This window comes from Phyllobates terribilis, unplaced genomic scaffold, assembly GCF_046119375.1.
Source record: "Phyllobates terribilis strain yellow unplaced genomic scaffold, ASM4611937v1 Scaffold_9__5_contigs__length_417890890, whole genome shotgun sequence".
Classification (NCBI taxonomy): Eukaryota; Metazoa; Chordata; class Amphibia; order Anura; family Dendrobatidae; genus Phyllobates; species Phyllobates terribilis.
In genome coordinates this window covers 330,129,295-330,155,712 of record NW_027362769.1, presented here as the reverse complement: position 1 = coordinate 330,155,712, position 26,418 = coordinate 330,129,295, and the positions used below count along the sequence as shown (strand labels likewise).

Genomic DNA, 26,418 nt, shown 5'->3' with positions numbered 1-26,418 from the left:
AGACAATAAAGAGACGTTTCGGTCTACAACTTGACCTTCATCAGTCAGCTGGAATAGGGAAAACTGCTTGAGCAGCGGAGGGCAGAGCTAATATGATGACTGCAATATATTAAGAGGATAAAAATTTTGATGGGAGGAGGAGGAGGAGGGCTTCTTTAAATAGAAACAACTATTAAAGTCTTGCAAAAGGTAAAAAAACATAATAATAAAAAAAATTTATAAAAATTGTCCTGCATGCTGTATATGCTAAAATCTGGCATGACACACAAACGTAATTCTTCAGGTGTTATAGATTGCAGGCTGTCGTGCATATGATTTATTGCTGTTGGTTTCATTTTAAAGGCTATTTTTAAAGAGGTTGTCTCCTTTTAGAAAACTTTCTTTCATAAACTGTGTTAGATATAAAAAACCACTAGTGCACGCCCTCATCATCTCCCGCCTGGACTACTGCAACCTCCAGCGTCTGTGGCCTCCCTTCTAACACTCTCTATTACTTACTCTTCCCGGATCCTTCCCTGGCTCATACATTGCCCGGTTTGCATCATGTCAACAGTGCTGCAGTCAATCAATGAGCTCAGCGGCTCTTCCAATCTAGATGAATAGATACCACTGCACTACTGGACCAGGTACACGAGTAGGGTCCAAAACCGTATGGATATATATAGAAAAACCTCGGCACTCTGAAGAATATGCGAAATGTGATTTTAATAGAAGTCCACAGCCAACGTTTCGGTCGACATGACCTTCATCAGTGCACTGCAATGTACAAAAAAGTGGAGTCGGGCAAACAATTACAAGGATATATACATGGAATTATTTTTTCTATATCCTTCCAATCTAGACTGAGCTTAATGACTGGCATAACGTCAGTGCTGCAGACTGGCAAGAGGCAGATAGCTGATGCTGGACCCAGGAGGGTAAGTAATATTCAGTTTTGTTTTTTTTATAGCTACTGCAGCCTATTGAAAAAAAAAAGTTTTCTGAAAACAGACAACCCCTTTAAGATCACAAGTTTGTCACTTGGGTGACTAGTTCCAGAGGCTAGTTTCCATGGCTTCTCCCTGCCCTCAAAGAATGACCGCAGTATTAAACCCCTTCACGACATGGCCACTTTCCGTTTTTGCATTTTTGTTTTTTTTCCTTCCCTTTTCCCCAGAGCCATAACTTTTTTATTTTTCTGTCTACATAGACATAGGAAGGTTTATTTTCTGTGGGAAGAGTTGGTTGTACTTTTGAAGGACACCATTCATTTAACCGCATAGTGTACTGAAAAAAGGAAAAGAAAAATCCAATTGGAGAGAAGTGAAATTGGGAAAAAAAAACACAATTCTGACATTGTTTTTGAGAATTGTTTTTAGGGTGTTACAATTTGTGGTAAAAATTATCTTGCAAAGTGATTCTGCCCATCAGTACGATTTTGGCGATACCCAACATGTCCAGCTTTTTTTATTATTTTAGTTGTGCAAAAAAATCAGAAGTTTGCAAAAAAACTTTTTTGTGATTGTATTGTCATTTTTTCGAGACTCATAATGTTTTATTTTCCTGTCGATGGAGCTGTGTGACGGCTTATTTTTTGCGGGTTGAGATGACTTTTTTATTGATACCATTTTGGATAGATATGACTTTTTGATTGCTTGTTACAGCATTTTTTGTAGAATTGTAGCGACCAAAAAAAGTAATTTTGGTATTCTTGATTTTTTTTTTACGGTGTTTACCAATCGGTTATATTATTTTTATATTTTGATAGATATGGACTTTCTAAATGCGGCAATACCAAATATGTGTATTCTTTTTTAATACATTTATTTTTAATGGGGGAAAATAAGGTGGATTTGAACTTTTTTATATTTTTTACATTTTTTTTTTACTTTTCACTGTTTTTAATAGTCCCCACATGGGACTTGACGCTGAGATCATCTGATTGCTTGTGCTATATACAGCAATGCTGCATATAGCAAAAATCACAGTCTCCTTTGAATATCATTGTGGTTTGGTCCTGATGAAGAGGTTTGAAAACCTCAAAATTCGTTGACAAAATAAACCGCATTCATGCTTCAGCTTCGTGTGTGATCACATATTTGAACCATTGGGCAGCGTGGATTTTGAACCACCATATTCCACATTTACTGCAACATACGTGGTCAAAATTGTTGGTACCCCTCGTTTAATTAAAGAAAAACCCACAATGGTCACAGAAATAACTTGAATCTGACAAAAGTAATGATAAATTAAAAATCTATGAAAATGAACAAATGAAAGTCAGTCATTGCTTTTCAACCCTGCTTCCACAGAATTAAAAAAAAAATGAAACTCATGAGATCGGCCTGGACAGAAATGATGGTTCTTCTTAACTTAATATTTTGTTGATCAACCTTTTGAGGCAATCACTGATATCAAACGATTCCTGTAACTGTCAATGAGACTTCTGCACCTCTCGACAGCCATTTTGGCCCACTCCTCATGAGCAAACTGCTCCAGTAGTCTCGTGTTTGAAGGTTGCCTTTTCCAGACGGCATGTTTCAGCTCTTTCCAAAGATGCTCAATAGGATTTAGGTCAGAGCTCATAGAAAGCCACTTCAGAATAGTCCAATGTTTTCCTCTTAGCCATTCTTGGGTGTTGTTAGCTGTGTGTTTTGGGTCATTATCCTGTTGCAAGACCCATGACCTGCGACTGAGACCAAGCTTTCTGACACTGGGCAGCACATTTCTCTCTAGAATGCCTTGATAGTCTTAAGATTTCATTGTACCCTGCACAGATTCAAGACATCCTGTGCCAGATGCAGCAAAGCCGCCCCAGAACATAACAGAGCCTCCTCCATGTTTCACAGTAGGGACAGTGTTCTTTTCTTGATATACTTCATTTTTTCATCTGTGAACATAGAGCTGATGTGCCTTGCCAAAAACTTCCATTTTTGTCTCATCTGTCCATAGGACATTCTTCCAGAAGCTTTGTGGCTTGTCAACATGTAGTTTGGTAAATTCCAGTCTGGCTTTTTTATGATTTGTTTTTCAACAATGATGTTCTCCTTGGTCGTCTCCCATGAAGTCCACTTTGGATCAAACAACGACGGATGGTGCGATCTGACACTGATTTTCCTTGAGCTTGAAGTTCACCTTTAATCTCTTTAGAAGTTATCCTAGGCTCTTTTGTTACCATTCGTATTATCCGTCTCTTTGATTTGTCATCAATTTTCCTCCTGCGGCCACGTCCAGGGAGGTTGGCTACAGTCCCATTGATCTTAAATTTCTGAATAATATGTGCACCTGTAGTCACAGGAACATCAAGCTGCTTGGAGATGGTCTTATAACCTTTACCTTTAACATGCTTGTCTATAATTTTCTTTCTAATCTCCTGAGACAACTCTTTCCTTTGCTTCCTCTGGTCCATGTTGAGTGTGGTACACACCATGTCACCAAACAGCACAGTGAGTATCTGTAGCCCTATATACAGGCCCACTGACTGATTACAAGATTGTAGACACCTGTGATGCTAATTAGTGGACACAACTTGATTTAACATGTCCCTTTTGTCACATTATTTTTAGGGGTACCATCATTTCTGTCCAGGCCTATTTTATGAGTTTAATTTTTAAAAAAATTCTGTAGAAGCAGGGTTGAAAAGCAATGACTGACTTTCATTTGTTCATTTCCATAGATTTTTAAGTTATTATTACTTTTGAAGGATTCAAGTATTTCTGTGACCATTGTGGGTTTTTCTTTCATTAAACGAGGGGAAACAACAATTTTGACGACGTGTGTATCTCCTTGGTGGCCCTGCAGCAGCCTTTATATGCCTCTATAGGAGTTGTGACTGTCACAATCCTAACAGGTGAGCGTACCTATAACATTTTACACCACTTACCAGATAAAACCCTATTTGTGCTTTTTATCTTTCCACTTTTTCTAGTTTGCTTTATTTTTTTTTAATATCTTTATTTTTAATGGGGGAAAAGAAGGGGGATTTGAACTTTTTTATATTTTTCTTAATTTTTTTTTTACTTTTCAGTGTTCTTAATAGTCCCCTTAGGGAACTTGAAGCTGAGATCATCTGATCGCTTGTGCTATATACAGCATTGCTGAATATAGCAAAAATCACGGTCTCCTTTGAAGCCCGGCCACAGGTTGGGTTCCGAAGGAGTTCCATAATGACAAGCACAGAGGTGTTCAGCAAACCTCTGGCTGTCATAACAACTCATCGGCGACCAGCGATCAAGTCTCAGGTGTGCTGATGGGCGCATGGAATGACGTGTCCCCATATCGGCATGTGTAAAATGCCGCTGATAGAGTTTGACAGCAGCATTTAACAGGTTAACAATCATGGGCAGAGCTCTGCTCCACCTGTGATTTTTAGAGGCAGGTCTTGGCTGTAAAACACAGCCATGACCTGTTGGGTGTGGGGCGGGCTCACCTCTGATCCCGCTCCATACACCTCCTTCTGATCAGATGGGGTAAAGCTGCAAGAGGAGAGATAGAGAATTATCATGAACCAATTATGAGATTGGGGAGTGTCTTAGACTACCACAGACTCCCTGTAGACACTGTAGCTAAGCTGTAGTTATAGATAACATGATAGATTTGATTGAAGAGCAGCCAAGGAACACAATCAGAAAATAATAAATAACACATAATAATAAGATATGATGCAAATCGATTTGCAGGACCTGATCCAATGGCCACATCAATACTCTGTGGCCCGAAAGACGGGAGTCCTCAAAAGAACCGCCTCTTACCTGACAGCAAACCCCGGCTCCTCTTTAGATTAGCCAGCCTGTTGTGCCAGGCTAGGTATCGAAAAGAAGAGCAGATTATGCCAGCAGATAGCATATGGCTAGCAGGACTCCTGTCCGATGGCCACAGAATACTCACTTTGCTGGGCTTCTAGGCCGGGTCCTGCAAATGAATTCACACCGTCATCCCATATAAGAGCTGACTTACATATAATTTTTTGGCTTATGACTGGACATTAGTGATGAGCGAGTATGTTCTGGTAACCCTTTCGGCGAGCATGCTCGGGTGCTCGCCGAGTATCTTCGACGTGCTCAGGTGTTATGTTTCAGTCACCCCATGCTCATGATTTGCGATTGTTTGACAGCTTTAATACATGTGAGTAATGCCTAAGAAACAAGCATTCCTCACATCTATTAAAGCTGTCAAAAAGTCGCAAATAATGTTCAGGGAGCGAGGAAAACTTAACGCCTGAGCACGCTAAAGATAATAGGTGCTCACCCGAGCATGCTCATAAATCTCGAGAAACGAGCATGCTCACTCATCACTACTGGACATCCACTATAATATATTTTAAAAAACTGTAATTTTTTTGCCATGTACACACCTCCCCACCCGATCTTATCCCATGGCAATATCAAACTTGTCTACCACCCCACAGTCTCCACAGTCTTATGATTCTGCTAAAAAGATTTCTTTTATGTACCTATTTATACTGCTCTTATTTTAGCATCTAAACATGGCATTTAATTTATTACAGGCAAAGTGGGTACAGAGCATTCCTGATACTGGAGACTTAGTGCACTATGCATTAGTCAAAGAAAAGAACATTATTTATTAGTTACAATTCTAAGGACTGGACACTGGATATATTTTAGTTGTAGCTGTATAGTAAAGTATTTCCTTTATCCAATGAGTTAAGGTTAATAATCGGAGTAAGACGCATGGATTGAACAAAGTACAAATACATTACTTTGGCTTTTGCCGGGTAGATCTTCTGCGTTAAAGGAACAGTTTCCATCTCGGAGCTGATTATGCCAGTGATCTCCATATCATCAGTAAATTCCAACTTTGCAATCCCCTCAAAACACTTCTTCAGATGAGGTTGTACTCGTAAAGGGTCTTTAGTTTCAGACAGGATTTCAAGGAGCTCATCATTGGAGAGGAAAAAAAACCTTATTGAAATAAATAAATGGAAACAAAAAATCATAAAGCGCTAATAAAGCAATAGTTATTCCAGCTGACTTTATATAATATATGGATGTTGGATGCTTAATTATATATTTCTACACAAGTAATCCATCGATGAATGGGTGAATGTAATATTACAGCTGTAATTACTAAACCTGGGCTTTGGGAAATTGTAGCATCATATGAATCCTGTTGATTTTGCCTAACATTTAGTGGCAGTGGCCCAGGGGTGACACTTCCTTTGCCCACTTTCTTTGACAATACTAAAGTTCATGGCATCCCAAAATGTGGAAACTGGACTATAGTCATGCAGACATTTACTTAGGTAGCTATTGTGTAGTGTGGGGCGGTAACCGCGATATTACGATGGAGGGGTCAGAATGGCCCTACGGTGATGTGAGTGAATGGGTTATGTTCGTCCCTTCGCTACAATGCCGAAAATATATCTCCTATAAATATCAGATCAATACAAACCCGAATATACATCACTAACCCCTGGCTCCAACAGAGGAAGCTCCTGTCCTTCTCCGCCTCTGAATAAAGGAATCCGAAGCCTAGTGTCTGGTTCCCAGAGCAGATCTCCTGTTGTAATTACCTGATCACTGCAGGAGGACCCTACTTTAATGGAGGGGTCAGCTCCCTCTCAGTTCCCCAGTTATAATTAGTTTCTCTCTTCCCCAGTTATAATTAATCCCATATGTTCAATGTGAGGGTGATATGTCCCCTCTCCGGAGATGTCTTTATGGATTTTTAATTTTTCTCTACGACACCTAGCAACAGGGAATTACCCACAGTCATCTCATTCATAGTTCATGTGATCCCATTCTTACCCGTTATGTACTACCATTCTAGTAGCTGTAGGACTCTTCTAATTTACACTTTTTCAATGCCAAATTTTCTCCTATACTTTGCTCAATATTCTATCCTGGAGCGTATGGAACAGCTTGCTTTCCTCCAAATCAGTCTGTTGCCTGAACTCTGTACACAGTCTACACAAATGATTCTCTGCAGCATACATTTACTGTTGCTCTGAGCTTAAAATCCCCAATGTGAAATGCCTTCATTTGAAATGCAAAAAAATACACTTTCTGCATAATCTCCAAATAAAGCTCCATGGGGTAATCGAAGAAATTATGTCATACTGATCTAACTTTAGAGATGTATGTATTTCTAAGCTTGCAAATTATTTCTTTCCACCCTGCTTTCATAGCTTTGCCTTAATGACTCATACTTAATGTGATGGCACACGTAAGGACCCTATAAAATGTATTATAGGTCTATCAGCATCATGTGTGCTGCCTATGGTACCTCTGTGAAACACCATATGCTCTTCTTAGGGGCTTGGCTTATTGAAGGGGTTATCCGGGACTTTAACAGTGAAGGCTTGTCCTTGGGATAGTTCATTAATGTCTGATTGGTGGAGGTGCGACACCAGGCACCCCAGATGACTAGCTGTTCTCGATGTCGTAGACTGCCCCAACTGCTCAGTTATGGAGCTGCACAGCTCCGCTGACTGTATAGTGGCTGCGGTCGGGTACTGAACATCCCCTATTCAAATCAATAGGGGGTGGATGTGTAGTACTCAGCCACGGCCACTATTCCGTCAACGGGCTCCGTAAATGAGCAGTTTGTGGCCGCCGCCGACACCGGGAACATCTGATCGCCTGGGGTGCAGGGTGTTGCACCCCCACTAATCAGACATTGATGGCTAGACCATCAATGTTAAAGTCCCGGACAACCTCTTTAATATTTTATCACCTATTCCAGGAACAGGGGTGCCAAATTCCTTTATGTGAATGGTGTGGCAATGAGCATGTGCAAGCGCTGCTCCATTACAGGGGTTGTCCGATCAAAGCAAGTTATCAACTCCATTGGAAATTTGATAACTTTTATCCCCTATTAGAAGTGGGCATGTGCAACCTATGCTCCATTCATTACCTGTAGGGCTGTTGCGAGCTGCTTCAGCTTTTGCGGTAGCCCCATTAAAGAATAAATAGAGCGATGGTCAAGATAAATGTTACCCAATCAGCTGATCGGTGCCAGTCCCTGTGGTGGGACATCCACTGATCCGCAAGTTATTACCAGTGGCGTAACTTGAAGCTCATGGGCCCCGATGCAAAAGCTTCAATGGAGCCCCCAATTATTGCAAGTCTTTAATAGAATTGGTCTTTTTGCCTGGAGGAAATCAAGATCTCCAGGCAAGTGAATGGAGCATTGGTATATCATGGGCACTAACACTCTATCCACAGAGGAGACCAGCGCAATATTTTTTATAGCAAACAGCAGCCGGGGGATAAATATAATTGAAAGGAAACGACCCCTTTAAATAGTTAAAGGGATTTCCTGTTGATTAATATTAAAAGCCTATCCTAAGCACAGGCCATTAATAATAGATCTGTCGGGTTCAGGAATAAATTCACTTGTGCTATATTATCTCTATAGGAGCAGAGAAACTATATATACTGGCTGTATAATAAAAATAATATCAATGTCATATTGAGCCTTACTTACGACCAGAAATGTCTACATGGAAAGAAACATATCAAATGTTTTATTTTTCCTGTAGAAAAAAAAGCATTTACCTTGGAAAAAATAATCTTTTCTTCTCCAAATAAGAATTCAATCCCTTCTGAATATCTTCCAAGAGGATATTGGATTCTTGAAGCCTTTCTAACATGTTTGGCTGTTTGGTTGCGATAAGCACTCTGGTATCTTTAACCTGATAAAAATTAAGGACCCGTAGTTAGGAGAGGCTTCATTGTGCGCGGGGAATTAGACAGGAACTGTATTATGTCATGAATGCTTTTCATATCTATCAGCATCGCATTGTACGCTAACTTGGCTCTAGGAAGATTCATTTCTTGGAGCACAGGAAAACCGAGCGGGATTAAAATGAATGGATATGTCAGTGAAAAATGACAAATAATCTAGAGAAAAATCAAGAAATTTAGTTCACAAGGACAAGTGAAGCTGCCATTGACCCTGTATAGAACAGAGGGAAAATGTACAAAACATAGGTGAAAAGTAAATATGGAGTATTGGAAGGGATTCTGTCAGTAGGATCAGCCCTCCTTAGTCATCTATATGGGAATCATATAAAGTTGAATACGATGATACCTTGATATCTGTGATCCGATGCCTTATTCCAGAGAAATCCTCACTTTTCTTAATATGTAAATGAGTTGTTAGGATCTATGGGCCGGACATAGATCTCCTTGAGAATCCAGACTTTTTTTATAAATGAAAGGGGGAGTTACCAGCGTGAGACATGTAATGACTGACAGTCTGCTCTCCTGACTTACATGTCTCAAACTGGTAACTCCAGTTACCAGTGTGAGACATGTAATGACTGACAGTCTGCTTTCCTGACTTACATGTCTCACACTGGTAACTCCCCCTGTCATTTATAATAAGCTCTGGAGGCAGATTGCCAGGGAGATCTATGTCCGGCACAAAGATCATAACAGCTCATTTACATATTCAAGAGAAATCCACGCTTTTTTAATAAGACATCGGATTTCAGATATCAAGGTATCAATTTATTGAACTTTCTATGACTTCATGCGCAAATAGACAATTTAGGAGGATTGACAGATTCCACTTAATCATTGAATTTAGGTTTTTCATTCTGTCCCACTGCCCCCCCAATGTATAACATCCGTCCCCTCGCCTCTGGTGTATAAAATTCATTCCCTCGCCTCTGGTGTACAACATCTGTCCCCTCACCCCTGGTGTATAACATCCGGCCCCTCACTCTTGGTGTATAACATCCGTCCCCTCGCCCCCGGTGTATAACATCCGTCCCCTCGCCCCCGGTGTACAACATCCGTCCCCTCGCCCCTGGTGCATAACATCCGTCCCCTTGCCTCTGGTATATAACATCCATCCCCTCGCCCCCAATGTATAACATCCATCCCCCTGCCCTCGATGTATAACATTCGTCCCCTCGCCCGCAGTGTATAACATCCATCTCCTCGCCCCCGGCGTATAACATCCATCCCCTCGCACCTGGTGTATAACATCCATCCCCTCGCCCCCAGTGTATAACATCCGTCCCCATTTGCCCCCGGTGTATAACATCCGTCCCCATTTGCCCCTGGTGTATAACATCCGTCCCCTTGCCCTTGGTGTATAACATCCGGCCCCTCATTCCAGTGTATAACATCCGGCCCCTTGCCCTCGGTGTATAACATTCGTCTTCTTGCCCCCGGTGTACAACATCCGTCCCCTCGCCTCTGGTGCATAACATCCGTCCCCTTGCCTCTGGTATATAACATCCATCCCCTTGCCCTCGATGTATAACATTCGTCCCCTCGCCCGCAGTGTATAACATCCATCTCCTCGCTCCCGGTGTATAACATCCATCCCCTCGCCCCCGGGTTATAACATCTGGCCCCTCGTCCCCGGTGTATAACATCTATCCCCTCGCCCCTGGTGTATAACATCCAGCCCCTTGCCCCAGGTGTATAACATCCAGCCACTCACCACCGGTGTATAACATCCGTCACCTTGCCCTCGATGTATAACATTCATTCCCTCGCCCCCAATGTATAACATTCATCCCCTCGCCCCCCGGTGTATAACATCCATCCCCTCGCCCCCAATGTATAACATCCATCCCCTTGCCCCCCGGTGTATAACATCCGGCCCCTCTCCCCGGTGTATAACATCCATCCCCTCGCCCCCGGTGTATAACAACCATCCCCTCGCCCCCTGGTGTATAACATCCATCCCCTCGCCCCCCGGTGTATAACAACCATCCCCTCGCCCCCTGGTGTATAACATCCATCCCCTCGGCCCCTGGTGTATAACAACCATCCCCTCGCCCCCCGGTGTATAACATCCGGCCCCTCATCCCCGGTGTATCACATCCATTACCTCGCCCCCCAGGTGTATAACATCCATCCCCTCGCCCCCCGGTGTATAACAACCATCCCCTCGCCTCCTGGTGTATAACATCCATCCCCTCGCCCCCTGGTGTATAACAACCATCCCCTCGCCCCCGGTGTATAACATCCTTCACCTCGCCCCCCGGTGTATAACATCCATACCCTCGCCCCCGGTGTATAACATCCATCACCTCGCACCCCGGTGTATAACATCCGGCCCCTCACCCTCGGTGTATAACATCCGTCCCCTCGCCCCTGGTGTATAACATCCGTCCCCTCGCCTCTGGTGTATAACATCCGTCCCCTCGCCTCTGGTGTATAACATCGGTCCCCTCGCCTCTGGTGTATAACATCCGTCCCCTCGCCTCTGGTGTATAACATCCGTCCCCTTGCCCTCGATGTATAACATTCGTTCCCTCGCCCCCAGTGTATAACATCCATCTCCTCGCCCCCGGTGTATAACATCCATCCCCAGGCCCCCAGTGTATAACATCCATTCCCTCGCCCCCCAGTGTATAACATCCGGCCCCTCATCCCCGGTGTATCACATCCATTACCTCGCCCCCCCAGGTGTATAACATCCGTCCCCTTGCCCTCGATGTATAACATTCGTCCCCTCGCCCGCAGTGTATAACATCCATCTCCTCGCCCCCGGCGTATAACATCCATCCCCTCGCACCTGGTGTATAACATCCATCCCCTCGCCCCCAGTGTATAACATCCGTCCCCATTTGCCCCCGGTGTATAACATCCGTCCCCATTTGCCCCTGGTGTATAACATCCGTCCCCTTGCCCTTGGTGTATAACATCCGGCCCCTCATTCCAGTGTATAACATCGGCCCCTTGCCCTCGGTGTATAACATTCGTCTTCTTGCCCCCGGTGTATAACATCCGGCCCCTCACCATGCCGTCTGCCTTTACTAACATGTGACAGATCGGCTGGTGGTGCAGAGCTCAATGATACCAGCGCGGTCCTGTAATAGGAGACACCGGTGTAACAAGTCAGGTCATGACACTTCTTCCCTCCTATATATTCCATTTTAGTTCAGTTGAGTGAGGGACAGTGTTTAGTAAGGACGTGTCAGGAGGACACAGGAACCAGTACCACCGAAGGGTGTGTGTGGGAGCCAGTGTAAAAGGAAGCAAGTGTTCTCAGTAAAACTACAGTACGACAGTGTCCTCCGGACACAGGCAAGTTGGTGGACCTAAAGTGAGGAAGAGATGTTTGAGGAACCTTTCTAAGAGAGGTGGTGGGAACGGCCCTAGTGCTGGATAGGCCCGAGAGCTGCAGTCAGATGGACGGAGACAGCGAGGTCTGGGCACGAATAGGAAGAAGATAGTGGGAGAAGCTCCTTTACTTCTGTTCCCGAGGAAAGATTGGTCTGAGTGCAGTTCCACGGTGAAACACATCGATCCAGAGATCCTCTGCCTAAACTGTGAATTGTAACGTTTGCCACAAGTATTGTGCCGTCGCCAGTAACCGCCAAGAATGTGCCTCTGTTTGGTGCAGAAGTGAATAAGTGTAATTCCTGCTATCCTTCTATGCTGATTGTTTGACAAGTAAAATAGACTTGGTTTTTATCAAACTGTCCGGTCTCCTCCTTCTGAAGGCTGAAAGAGTCGACACCTGGGATGGCGGGTCAGAAGTCAGTATGGAGGCTCCCTCCACAGAATCACCACAGCACACACACACCCAGGGATTCTCAGAGTCCCCATTGTCATTAGCGGGCTGGGGTGAAGATCCAAACACTGAAACTGACATGCCACTCGCCAATGACTACCACCCTGTCCCCCGTTACAAGAGCAAACAGAATCTCTACTACCTTACACCAAGAAGTGTGCACAACCTCGACAATCACGGAGAAGGAAAATATACATTTCCAGAAGCCAGTTGGTGGAATGTTATCTATAGACATTCGCATAGCTCAGGACAAAGGAGACACAATGATGTATCTGCTTCACCCTTGCAGGGAAAATAAAGACAGTGACGCAACCTGGTCTTAAAAGGGCAGTCTGGAGAAGTCTGTATATGGAGCATATACAAATATTAATTTAAGATACATTGGATTGGATTATTCTTTAAGGGGGTTGTCCAGTGGCCATTCTCAAGTGCTTCAGCTCAGCTCCTACTTACTTCAATTGGATTAGAGCTGCAGTACCTGAGAACGGCCACCATATAGTATATAGAGCTGTGCTGTTCCAGATCTTTACAACTGATTTGTGGGGGTACTGGTGTCGGATGCTCTCCGATCTGATACTGATGACCTAAGCAAAGGATAGGTCACCAATATAGGCATGGACAACCCCTTTAAGGGCCTGAATGAGCCAGTCAGCCAGAGGACTACAAAGACACTTATGTTACGTTATCTACTTTGGCTCTGATACTTGATGTGCCCACACACATACACCTTCCTACCTTTATGGCTTCGGATGTACCGCTCTACTTTTATACTCATTAGATTGTAATTTATGTTTATGATTTTCTTCTTTCGAACATTTAGAAATCAGTATAAATTTGATTACTTTCTCTGATCAGCCAAAAGAGTCTAACAGTTTAGTAGGATACATCTGAATTTATAGTGAATGTTACCTCTCTGTTTTAGCGGGTGGTCCTCTGTCCCCGGTTTTGTTAGATTCATACAAATGAAAGAACATTGAATATGCAGTTCTAATAATATATTACTGCTAATGATGGAAGATAAACAGAACTATCCATGCGTCTGTGCGTCTGTGCCTCCGCTCGGTGGGTTTTATGCTCTTGTGGAGCACATTTATCACAGTCACACCTGGTTGTGTTGATCCACAAAGGACTTAGGTCATTGACAGAGACAAATCCTATCCACTCTGCGTTAATAGCAGAACTTTGTACCCATCTCTTTGGATGACGGATGTGATAAAGGCACAGGTGTATATTTTTACATCACTTTGATTTGCCCAGGGGCCAAGTAAAAGCTCCTTTACATACCGATTCGGACATAATGTCCTTCCAGGTGCTGTCCACGATCCCAAATTTCCGTCCTTCTTCTGGCATTTGAGCTATTATGTCTTCAGAGCTAAATATGGGTTCTAAGTAGAGCCACGTCGCCTGGCACTTTAGCCAGGAGTCCAGAATATCTTGAATCAGGACCAGCGTCTGCTCCCACTCCTGCAGAAAATGTTAAACATATCAGATGTATTAGTTGACTTTAACCCCAATATCTACCCGTGTGTGCAGAACTTTACGAGATTCAACGGGTAGGAAATTTTGGCCATATATTTCCTGGGAAAAAGTATGCAAAATAAGCTGTCCCCTGGAAAAAAGTACACCATTTCCCTAGCATTTATAATTGATGACCCTGAATGTCAATGTTCGAAAGGTTCTGGTGGCATCTAACAGGGTTTCCTCAGATAGATGGCCTTAGAGACATTGTTCTTCCTTCTGAAGGAAAGCTATTCTGCCTTGTATAATCATTGAATTCTTGAAAAAAAAACACTTTTTTTACAGCCCTCTTATCCTTTTCTTTGGCGGAATTTCTGTCTTCAATTTTCATATTTTTAAGCCAATTCCTTAAAGGGGTATTACCATTTTAGAAATTTACGGCATAGCACTAGGGCATGTCATCACTTTATGACCGGTGGGGATATGACATCGGAAAGCTGCAACGATGCTAAGAATGAAAGAGTCCAAGTGCTGATTTAGTGTTGTGTCCTGTTCTAAGTTTCTCCTGTGCAGTGGTACTGCCAGACTCCTTGCTGTGCAGGGAACTGTACACAAGTATCATTGACTTGGCTGATAGTGGACAAGGAGCAACTGTACATGGGAAAAACAGGAAAGCGGAGGCTGCTGTAAAACAACTCTGGAGGTCCTTAATTCCCTGGAACCATGGGGATCGAAGAGGACAGACCTCCATCAATTATAGAGTGATAGCATATCATCACATTATAGGATGAGAATACTAATTTAAAGACTTATTCCCAACATTTAAAGCTATCACCAATCCAAAGGATAAGTGATAACCTATGGATTACTGTGACCCCCACTGATCTAGATAAATGACAAGGTGGAATGGAGCTTTGGCCACCCATGTGCGTCACCGGTTCTTCCATTCTCTATGGCAGCTTGTACTACATAACTTTATGTTTGGAATAACCCTTTAGGTGTATCTACTCAAAGCTTCCTCACCTTTTATTCCTTGACTGGTATTTATTTTTTATTTATGCCTCTGCTCTCTTATTGTGGAGATGTCACAACCAACCAGTGATATAGCCAAGAATGGATTTGCTGTGCGAGGATCTGGGTAGGGGGCATCAATGAGAAGCTGGCAGAGCAGGAACACAGACACTCTTGCGGGAGCAGTCAAAATTGAATTTTTCATGCTTACCTATGTTTCTGCAGCCTACAATCATGACAGTAATGTAACATAATAACGTAACCACTTTAATCTATAGTTATAGCAATGTAAAATGTATAGGACTAGAATTTTTAGTTTCTCTGGTCGCATCTCGGAATCTGACATAGGGTTTAGTAACAGTTTAGAAACTTGGAAAAATCATATTATAAGGCACAAGGCATTGAAACGCTTCCTCTAACACTTGCTGGGGCCTATTTCTCTATACAAATGGCACTTGGCCTCTGCCATTACTTAGAACTATAAGTATGCCAAGTTACTTAAAGGTATTGTCTGGGACTTTAACATTGATGGCCTATCCTTAGTAGAGATAAGCGAACTCGAGAGAGAAAGAGAGAGAGAGAGAGAATTTTTTTTTTGTTACCCAGACCCAAAGTTCGGGACTCCATTGTTTTCAATGGGGTTCGGATTCTGGTTCAAGTTTGGGTACAGTTCTGGTACCTGAACCAAACTTTGGAATAAAGTTCGGGTCGGGTACTTTCACCGGTCTGCTCATCCCAAATCCTTACGATAGGGCATCAATGTCTGATTGTGGAAGTGCAACACCCGGCATCCCCTCTGATCAGCTGTTCCTAGTGTCAGCGGTGGACAGAAGTGCTCAGTTACGGAGCTGCACATCACAGCTCCATTGAAGGAATAGTGGCCGCGGCCGGGTACTGCACAACCGCCACGTATTGATTTGAATAGGTGGAGGATGTGCGGCACCTGGTCGCAGCCACTATACAGTAGATAGAGCTGTGCTATGCAGCTCTGTAACTGAGCAGTTTTGGCCGCTGCTGACATCGGAAGCTGCTGATCGGAGGGGATGCCGGGTGTCGTGACCCCACCATTCAGAAATTGATGACCTATCCCTACCATAAGGTTAGGCCATCAATATTAAATTCCCAGACAACCACTTTAACACTTTATATAATTAGAATATCTTATTGTTCAGGTGTTAAATTCCTACTCAATCCTTGGCAAAGATCTCGCGTTCTCCACGGCTATGACCTCTCTCTGCCATAACGTCTCCAGTACCATATTAGACATGTATTGTTTACTACCCGCCAAGAAAGATCTGTCATCCATGTCAAGTCCTTTTGTAATATGTTTATGTGCTATAAATAAAGATGGAATCATTAATCGGGAGAAATAATTAAAGCACATAATGTACCCATAGTAAACGCTTAGGTCATAGCTATTTCCTCTTACCCTAGCTTCAGCTTCAATTGGTTTAATGAATGGTGAACCACACATTGTTTGGGTCTTAATAATGTGGTCGTCGAGCAGTAATTGAATATCATCAACGGCTGAGAGGATGCTCGTACTCTGTGGAAAAGAAAGGTTACATGAAGCATGAAGTTAATCACACATGCGAGTAGGTGTTTTCAGCACGTGATGGCCAAGAAAATAACATTTCTGTTGTATGACGTGTGAAGGCAATGGCATTAGTTAATAGTTTCCCCTCAGTTGACATTTTAGTGACTATGGATGATTAGAAAAACATGGCTTTATTCCAGAAACCTCCATCCATGGGTTGTATCAGTTACTACATCTCAGATGCTTTTTGAACATTAGCAGCTGCTGTTTTTCTAATCGCGTGAAACCCTTTTACAAATTGTCCCATTGCATAAACTTTTCCTAGATTAAAGGATTTTGTTTCTTAAACTACTAATATTGGGGGTAACTATTAAGGAGGAGCAAAAAGATTCCTAGGCATCCCGGGAGAAGTATCTGATTACTAGGCCAGGCACAACGTCCTGCTTGCATCACGCTGCGATGAAGTGCATTGCACCTACTAATCAGAAGACGTGTCGGTGATGCCGGTAGGTTCATTGAGGTTCACAGGGCTCTGGTTCGGCAGCCACGGAGTACCGTTCAACTCTACTAGCTTCAGGCATGAGAAAAACTAAGTATACCCTCTTTGAAGATGCCAGTGGTGCTGAGTTAAGAAGAGGCTGCTCACACTGCTGTCCACCATGTCATTGTGAACTAAAACTGGAGATACCAGGAGGGCTGAGATTAGAAGAGGCTGCTCACACTGCTGTCCACCAGTCATTGTGAACTAATACCGGAGATACCAGGAGTGCTGAGGTTAGAAGAGGCTGCTCATACTGCTGTACAGGAGCACAACGATCACAGTCGCATAGAGTGCAACTCAGACCATGAAGGGTCCTATGGACACCAATGGCTATTTCAGCTGGATGTGCATCCGATCCGAGGACAAAATTCAGCTGAAATGTATTGAGAAGCAGAGACCCACCGGGTCCATGCACTGCAATACCTGCTGCTGGCCAATCAGAGGCCGGCGTGCATGTCACTGGTGGAACATGGAAGTGACGTCATGCGCTGTCTGTCACTTGCATGCTTAAGTCAGTTGCTAGCTTCTGCGCCGGCTTCTGTGGGGCTAAGCCAGTGCACAACTCTGATGTCATCAACTTAGACCTTTTACGGCCAGTTCAGGTAGCTGCACACAGCCTGAGTAGTCAGGCAGTTAGCGCATGCTGCTACCCCATGCTAGCACTCAAATTCACCATCAAAACTAACTGGCCCCTGCTGTTCCAAGGTGAGATGTTCACACACTTGGCTCTGCTACATCAAGGTGCCTGTCTGTCAACTCGGCTCTGCTGTACGAACTCGGCACTGCTGTCAACTCGGCTCTGCTGCACAATTTGTTCTGCCATATTAAGTTGCCTATTTGCCAACTCGGCTCTGTTTTACCAAGGTGCTGTGCACACACTTAGATCTGCTACATTAAGGTACTTATCTGTCTACATGACTCTACTGTTCTAAGGTGCTGTCTGCATACTCAGTTCTGTACCAAAGTGTCTAACTGCATACATTACCTTGACACTCAAAGGTGCTGTCCACACACTCAGCTCTTCTATTCCAATGGGCTTCTTCATGTTTCCTGCTCTGCTAAACCTTGCTATTCCATGTGCCATCCGGCATATCCTGCTCAACTGATCTATGAGCCATCCAGCATATCCAACTCTGCTGATCCACGCATTGTTTAGCATACTCGCTGTTCCACAATCCCTCTGATCAATTTAACTCCACTGCATCAAATACTCCGGTCCGTGCTGACTTACAGCTTAGCGAATCCACCTCTCCAGTTGAGTCATAACAAAGATATTGGCATAATTGATTGCAGTAATCTATGACAGCTCATAGCTGTGGACAGCCCAAAATGCATCAAATCTATTAAGAGGCAAGTGCATCTTAAATTTAGAGCATTTTAGTCTAGGAGCAAGCTTTTGTTCAAGACTGGTGCATGAAACACTTATTAAGCCTATCCCTTCTTATACTACGCTCTCCCCCACAGATAAAGGAATATTTTACAGAACTGACTCTGCAAATTTAGTAATAATATTGTACTGTGTTATTTACAAGGCCCTTTACATAAATTCATCATCTTTGTATTCTACATTAACAGAGGAATCTACTACACTACTTGCCATTCAGTATTTTTCCCGCACTGAGTCAGATTTTTGGCTTTCTGTTCTTCCGTTGATCTTTGAAACCCGCTAAACAAAGCCATTTGCTTTTCTTTAATTCCCCAATCAACTAACAGGGATCAAGGGTATTATCCATTATCAGGAATGTGCTAAACAACAAACAGCGCTGCCGCGCTTGAAATCATCCAAGATTAAGAATGTTCAACAAGCTCTCAAAGGCCAATTATTGAAAAGGTGTGTGCTGCGCGGCCAGAGGAACGAGAGACCTTTCCCCAAGCGCAAATCTGAAGACCATGGCTGTAAACAGAATCAGAAAAGACTTATGGATTGCAGCCTTGTGGATGACATGAAGAGGTAGAAAAAAACTCCGCCGTTGTCAGATCCCACAATATTCACACAGTAGTTTTGGTTTTCTGCTTTTTTTTATTAAACAAATTATACTGTAGCAAGCTTGCGTAAAAAAAAGTAATGGCATAACACAAAAAAAATCGAAGGAAAGGTAGACCCAGCACATCAGGGCACCATGAAATGCTTCATTTTCTCTATGGTGGCGCAGCATGGGATTTGAACACTTGCTGTTAGGCGAGGCTCAGACGGCCGTAGATTCTCTCATCTGAGAGAATCGGGCCAATTACACAAATGACACTCTGATCAAACTCTAATCAGAGTTTGATCAAGGTATCAGCATTGTGTGATCCGATTTTCTCGGATGAGAGAGTCAGAGCACACTGAGGATAAGATGGAGAATAAAATGTCTCCATCTTCTCCATTGTGTCATTCTGTGGAAATTGGACTGCAGTCAGATGTCATCCTAGTGCAGTCTGATGATTTCCAGGCACTCATTAACTTGAATAGCTGAGTACAATCCGCATATTGGATCAAACTCGGGTATGCAGCGATTTTTTTTCCCCAGACATGTCCACGGCTCCATAGAATAACATTGGTCCAGGAGCGATCCAATGTTTTGTCAGATCGCACTGGGACCGATAATATGGTCATCTGCATGAGCCCTTAAAGGTAGTATTCAGCGACTCTCACTTCCTACCAAACATGTATATATGTACAGTAAGGCCAAAAGTTTGGACACACCTTCTCATTTAAAGATTTTTCTGTATTTTCATGACTATGAAAATTGTACATTCACACTGAAGGCATCAAAACTATGAATTAACACATGTGGAATTATATACTTAACAAAAAAGTGTGAAACAACTGAAAATATGTCTTATATTCTAGGTTCTTCAAAGTAGCCACCTTTTGCTTTGATGACTGCTTTGCACACTCTTGGCATTCTCTTGAATGTACAATTTTCATAGCCATGAAAATACAGAAAAATCTTTAAATGAGAAGGTGTGTCCAAACTTTTGGTCTGTACTGTATATGTATATATCATGAGTGCTGGTAAATTCAAACTGTATGAAATAAAAAGTCAATCACCGGCGATCGGGAATATATTACCGCAGTTACACTACACTACGTATACAGTAACACTGTTAGGATCTGCAACATGTACTAAGGAAAGATATGGGAAAGCTGTCCCTACAGTAAGACTAAGCTGAATCCCTACGATGTAGCGGGCTGCCTGTTCCTAGCGAACAGACCCGTCTTAGTCCTCGGCTAGTCTGACCGAAGACCTATAGCATAAGGGGAGGGGTCCCTAAAAGAACTAAGGACTAGGACAAAAATGGGACACCTCCTAAACAGAGAAGTTGTTGCAGAACACAAAAAGACAAACTGACAAAAGGTACTAGAGGTCACAGAAGGACCAAGCGAACTGACAGAGAAAGGCACAGAAGCACCTGGCTAGAGAAACAGTCAAACACTGAAGTCCAGCACAGTCAAAAGGGTGGAGCTGGAATATAAAGGCAGATGGTCACGTGACCGCAAAACACAAGATGGAAAAAACAAACAGGAGGGTTCTAACAAACACAGGTTTAGGGAATTAAAACGTTTCTTGTGAGTGCTTCTTCAGGACCTCTTTAGATAAGCCAGGAACGCTTTGTAGGAACTGAATATAAGCAAGTCACTCATCACAGAAATGTCTTGCATATTTATCGGTTGATTGCCGCCATGTTTACCCTGGTTAATTATTATTTAGGTTTAATAATTATTATTAATTATGCATAGAGGCCAGAAAACAAGTGCCGATCACTGGTTATGTCACACATATTGTGACTTACTGTATCGCGATACTGGACAAAGTTGAAGGTCATCGCAGACCACTCCGATTTCATCTTTTCCATGGCTTTCTCCAAAGAATATTCTTTGCTTGCTGATGCTCCGATCTGTTCCAGCCTACAATGCACAAATCAGACACGTTCTACTCATGATCTTTACATGTAGAAATATTTAAACAAAATATAATGCAAAGTTACTGCTTATTGGCCCAAAGTTATCATAAAAGAAATTAAAGTGGATGGTCCGCTTTTAATTAGTGGGGCTGTCTGATTTAGAAATCCTATGCACCAATAGTAAATTTGTAGTTAATAGCAGAACTTAGTGTTAAAGATCTTTATTGCTGGAAAATCTGTGTCTGTGCAATAATCTGGCCTCCTATTGATTTCAATAAGAACTCTACAATGCTTTATTTCCCCTGTGGTGGCGCTGCACGGGAATTGAGCTCGGTCTTTCCGATTCCCTAAGATATTACAACTGGAGATTAAATAAACTAGATGCCCCTTGATCATCTTATAATTGGGGGATATTTTCATGTAAAAGGGTGCACAAACTTTTGCATAAACCTGCATAGTTATATACCCACTTGTATAATGAAATATATATATATTAATCTCATTAATTCTAGAAGCTAATTTAGAGTACAGTGTGAGAAACTCTTCCAATCAGTCCTGTAATTCATCCTCGCAGTTCTGTAATTCCTTCTTATGTAACATATGGTGTTTACTTTTTGTTTGTGAAATTAAAATTTGCTTTGCAGAAAAAAAAATCCCAGGAAAAAATAATGGCAGCGAAACGCGTTAAGAGGATGGGGGGCACTCTAGCTAATCAGAAATAGCATTCACAGAGTTCTTGTGATTACAGAAAGCATGGCAGAAAATTGCTCTGTAACATGCTCCACATTTCAAGACATGATAGCGGAGAAAGTGTTATATCTAATAAATGTTAGATCTGATGATAATCCCCAATCTGTTAGGCAATTACATGTGTTATTCCCTATAACCATGAGTGTCACGAGATCTGGCGTCCTGCAGCTTGTGGCTCTCATGTTACTGCGGGACTACATATCTATCCATGCTGCAGCCTAATGGCCCATTTACAGTGGTGGCCAAAAGTATTGGCACCCCTGCAATTCGGTCAGATAATACTCAGTTTCTTCCTGAAAATGATTGCAATCACAAATTCTTTGGTATTATTATCTTCATTTCATTTGCTTGCAAGGAAAAAACACAAAAGAGAATGAAGCAAAAATCAAATCATTGATCATTTCACACAAAACTCCAAAAATGGGCCAGACAAAAGTATTGGCACCCTCAGCCTAATACTTGGTTGCACAACCTTTAGCCAAAATAATTGCGAATAACCGCTTCCGGAAACCATCAATGAGTTTCTTACAATGCTCTGCTGGAATTGTAGACCATTCTTCTTTGGCAAACTGCTCCAGGTCCCTGATATTTGAAGGGTGCCTTCTCCAAACTGCCATTTTGAGATCTCTCCACAGGTGTTCTATGGGATTCAGGTCTGGACGCATTCCTGGCCACCTTAGAAGTCTCCAGTGCTTTCTCTCAAACCATTTTATAGTGCTTTTGGAAGTGTGTTTTGGGTCATTGTCCTGCTGGAAGACCCATGACCTCTGAGGGAGACCCAGCTTTCTCACACTGGGCCCTACATTATGCTGCAAAATTTGTTGGTAGCCTTCAGACTTCATAATGCCATGCACACGGTCAAGCAGTCCAGTGCCAGAGCCAGCAAAGCAACCCCAAAACATCAGGGAACCTCCGCCATGTTTGACTGTAGGGACCGTGTTCTTTTCTTTGAATGTCTCTTTTTTTTTCCTGTACACTCTATGTTGATGTTTTTTGCCAAAAAGCTCTACTTTTGTCTCATCTGACCAAAGAACATTCTTCCAAAACGTTTTAGGCTTTCTCAGGTAAGTTTTGGCAAACTCCAGCCTGGCTTTTTTATGTCTCGGGGTAAGAAGTGGGGTCTTCCTGGGTATCCTACCATACAGTCCCTTTTCATTCAGACGCCGACGGATAGTACGGGTTAACACTGTTGTACCCTTGGACTGCAGGGCAGCTTGAACTTGTTTGGATGTTAGTCGAGGTTCTTTATTCACCATCCGCACAATCTTGCGTTGAAATCTCTCGTCAATTTTTCTTTTCCGTCCACATCTAGGGAGGTTAGCCACAGTGCCATGGGCTTTAAACTTCTTGATGACACTGCGCACGGAAGACACAGGAACATTCAGGTCTTTGGAGATGGACTTGTAGCCTTGAGATTGCTCATGCTTCCTCACAATTAGGTTTCTCAAATCCTCAGACAGTTCTTTGGTCTTCTTTCTTTTCTCCATGCTCAATGTGGTACACACAAGGACACAGGACAGAGGTTGAGTCAACTTTAATCCATGTTAACTGGCTGCAAGTGTGATTTAGTTATTGCCAACACCTGTTAGGTGCCACAGGTAAGTTACAGGTGCTGTTAATTACACCAATTAGAGAAGCATCACATGATGCATCAAACAGTGCCAATACTTTTGTCCACCCCCTTTTTTAGGTTTGGTGTGGAATTGTATTCAATTTGGCTTTAGGGCAATTATTTTTGTGTTTTTTCATTGAAGACAAATTAAATGAAGATAATAATACCAAAGAATTTGTGATTGCAATCATTTTCAGGAAGAAACTGAGTATTATCTGACAGAATTGCAGGGGGTGCCAATACTTTTGGCCACCACTGTATGTCCTCCTCACCTGTCACCCATGTCCAGCAACTAGCGCACCCCAGGAGAAACTGCATACATCTAGACACTCACTTACTCTCTGACTCCATTCTTCCGCTGTCCCCCATATCTTCACTCCATGACACAGACAGCCCCAGTGCTTTCTACAATGCCACTCTCGCATCAGCTATTGACGCGGTTACCCCTCTCGTGCATGGCAGAATGCGATGAAACAATAGACAACCCTGGCACAATAACCTCACTTAAAAGCTTCGGCAAGTGTCCAGGGTTGCAGAGTGGCTATGAAAGAAAACACATTTACAAGATGACTTCACTGCATTCGAACAAGCAACACTCGCATTCAAATCAGCCCTCACCTGATAAACAGGCCTACTTTATAACCCTCATATCTTCCTTATCCTACAACCCCAAACAGTTATTCAACACTTTTAAATCCTCCGCCCACCACTGCTCCTTCCAACCTCCTTCATCTCTGCTGAGGACTTTGCCACACACTTCAAAAATAAGATCGACCAAACAAGGCAATTCTTTATTGTTTGACCACCATCCCTTTGTATACCAGACCAATGCCCTTCCCCCATAATCTCCCTCATCATTAAAGGAGAGCTTACTCATCTCCTCTCCAAATCACACCTCACCACTTGTGCACTTGACCCTTTCCCACCTCCTCACCAATCTCACCACCACACTTATTCCCTCCCTAACTCATCTCTTCAACTTATTACTAACTTCTGGTATCTTCTCTTCTGCTTATAAACATGCCACAATCACACCTATCCTCAAAAAGCCATCCCTCGACCCTACTGATATGTGCAGTTATTGCCCCATATCGCTGCTCCCATTTGCATCCAAACTCCTTGAGCAGCATGTTCACGCTGAACTTTCCTCTCACCTCTCATCTAACTTGCTCTTCAATAGCCTAAAATCTGGCTTCCGTCCCCACCATTGAACTGAAACTGCCCTGACCAAAATTACTAATGACTTACTTACAGCCAAAGCTAACTGACAATTCTCTATACTCCAACTTCTAGACCTGTCCTCTGCCTTCGACACAGTTGACCACTGCCTCCTGCTACAGATCCTCTCTTCCTTTGGCGTCAAAGACCTTGCCCTATCCTGGATCTATTCATACCTTTCCAAGAGCACATTTAGCGTCTCCCACTTCAACACTACCTCCTCATCCTGTCCTCTCTCGGAGTCCCTCAAGGCTCTGTCCTGATGACACTGAGATGTATCTCTCTGGCCCAGGTGTCAGCTCTCTGCTGTCCAGAATCCCAGAGTGTCTATCAGCCTTATCTTCCTTCTACTCTCGCTTCCTCCAGCTCAATGTGGACAAATCTGAACTCATTATCTTTCCTCCATCTCACGTATCTTCCCTACCTGATCTATGCTGACGAGCAAAAGGGTAACAATGTTTTGAATTTTTGACTTTCAGGCTCCATATCTCATCATCCACTACTGCTTAGAACGTGAGACTACCATTATTTTATAGACAACCACCTTGGATATCCCATACATAAATTTGACTTTCAACTATTTAGCATATGGTTAGTTATGCAGATTCTTATCATGTCACTGCATTTTTACTATTTTGCTCCTAAAAATCTAAATTTTAATTTTTATTATTTTGTCAGTATTTTGTAAATCCAGCTTTGGTTTTCAATACTGCCTGAATCCTTCTGGGCATGCTCTCGATCAGATTCAAACATATCTCAAAGGAAATCTGATCTCAGGTATCTTCTACGCGTTCTCAAAGTTGATGCAAACTGGTCGACTCACCTGGGTATGTACAGTATACAGTTTTTTCTTCAACTCTACCCACAAGTGTACGATTGGGTTGAGGTCTGGGGACTGTGGAGGCCAATCCAGCACCTCTACTTCATTGTCATTGAACCATTTCTTCGCCAATCTCGATATATGCTTCAGGTCGCTGTCCTACAGGGACACTATGTCGTCTTTTTCATACCCATAGTATTCGAGTGTACAAAGTAACTTGTCTTGTAAGATACTCACATATAGCTCAGCATTGAGACCAACATTGATCCTGGTCAAGTATTCAATGCCTTTGGCTATGAAACAACCCCGTATAATCAGGCTTCCTCCACCAAAGTTGATAGTTCTTTCAATTTTCGATCTGTTAACCTCTTTTTCCCTTGTTTCTTCCAGACTCATTTGCAACCATCAGAGCCTAGTTTATTGATTTTTGTATCATTACTCCAAATCCCCCGTTTCCAATCTTCTACTATCCACTTTTCGTACTTTTTTTGCAAACTTGACCCGATGCTCCTTATGACAATACTGAAGTAGAGGCTTCTTCACCTTTTTTCAACCCACCATTCCAGACTTATGTAAAGTGCGTCTCACAGTACTTGCATGAACGTCTTTGATCTCACTATTATGAAGCATAAGAGCCACCTCCACTGCCGTGCTTGTTGCGCCAGAACTGATAGATCTCGTGATGAACCAACTTGTTGACTCTGATACTTTGCCTAGACGTCCACCTCTTGGCTTTTGAATGGATGGACGGACTTCATTTCATATTCTTCCAACTGTAATGGCACTCACATGATGCAGTTTGTCGATTTTCTTGGCCGAGAGACCGCAATCGATGAGCTGGATGTCTCTGTTCTTGGGAAATCTTCTTCATAGCTGCTCCTCGATTCGAACAAGTGACCTTTCACTTGGGAATCAATCTAATAACACACTGAGTTATTAGGGAATGTGAGAACAGGTTATAATTTGTAGTATACAGAAAGAAAAAGATTTTCCACCACCAGGAGCAAAACAGTAACAATGCAGTGACATGACAAGAATATGCATAACTAATCATATGCTAAATAGTTGCAAGTCAAATTTATGCATGAGTTTGCCAA

General features: G+C 42.8%; 1 protein-coding gene across 2 annotated transcripts in view; it reads right to left on the bottom strand.

Moving 5' to 3' along the window:
• DNAH3 (dynein axonemal heavy chain 3) overlaps window positions 1-26,418 on the bottom strand; it is a 487,274-nt gene that overhangs the window by 267,776 nt on the left and 193,080 nt on the right. For both annotated transcript variants that reach the window (XM_073647962.1, XM_073647963.1), the window contains exons 20-24: window positions 20,811-20,925; window positions 16,385-16,501; window positions 13,771-13,950; window positions 8,499-8,635; window positions 5,699-5,900 (exon numbers count right to left, since the gene is read on the bottom strand). In XM_073647962.1, the coding sequence (XP_073504063.1) occupies window positions 5,699-5,900; window positions 8,499-8,635; window positions 13,771-13,950; window positions 16,385-16,501; window positions 20,811-20,925 (751 nt within the window). The remainder of the gene's footprint in view (window positions 1-5,698; window positions 5,901-8,498; window positions 8,636-13,770; window positions 13,951-16,384; window positions 16,502-20,810; window positions 20,926-26,418) is intronic.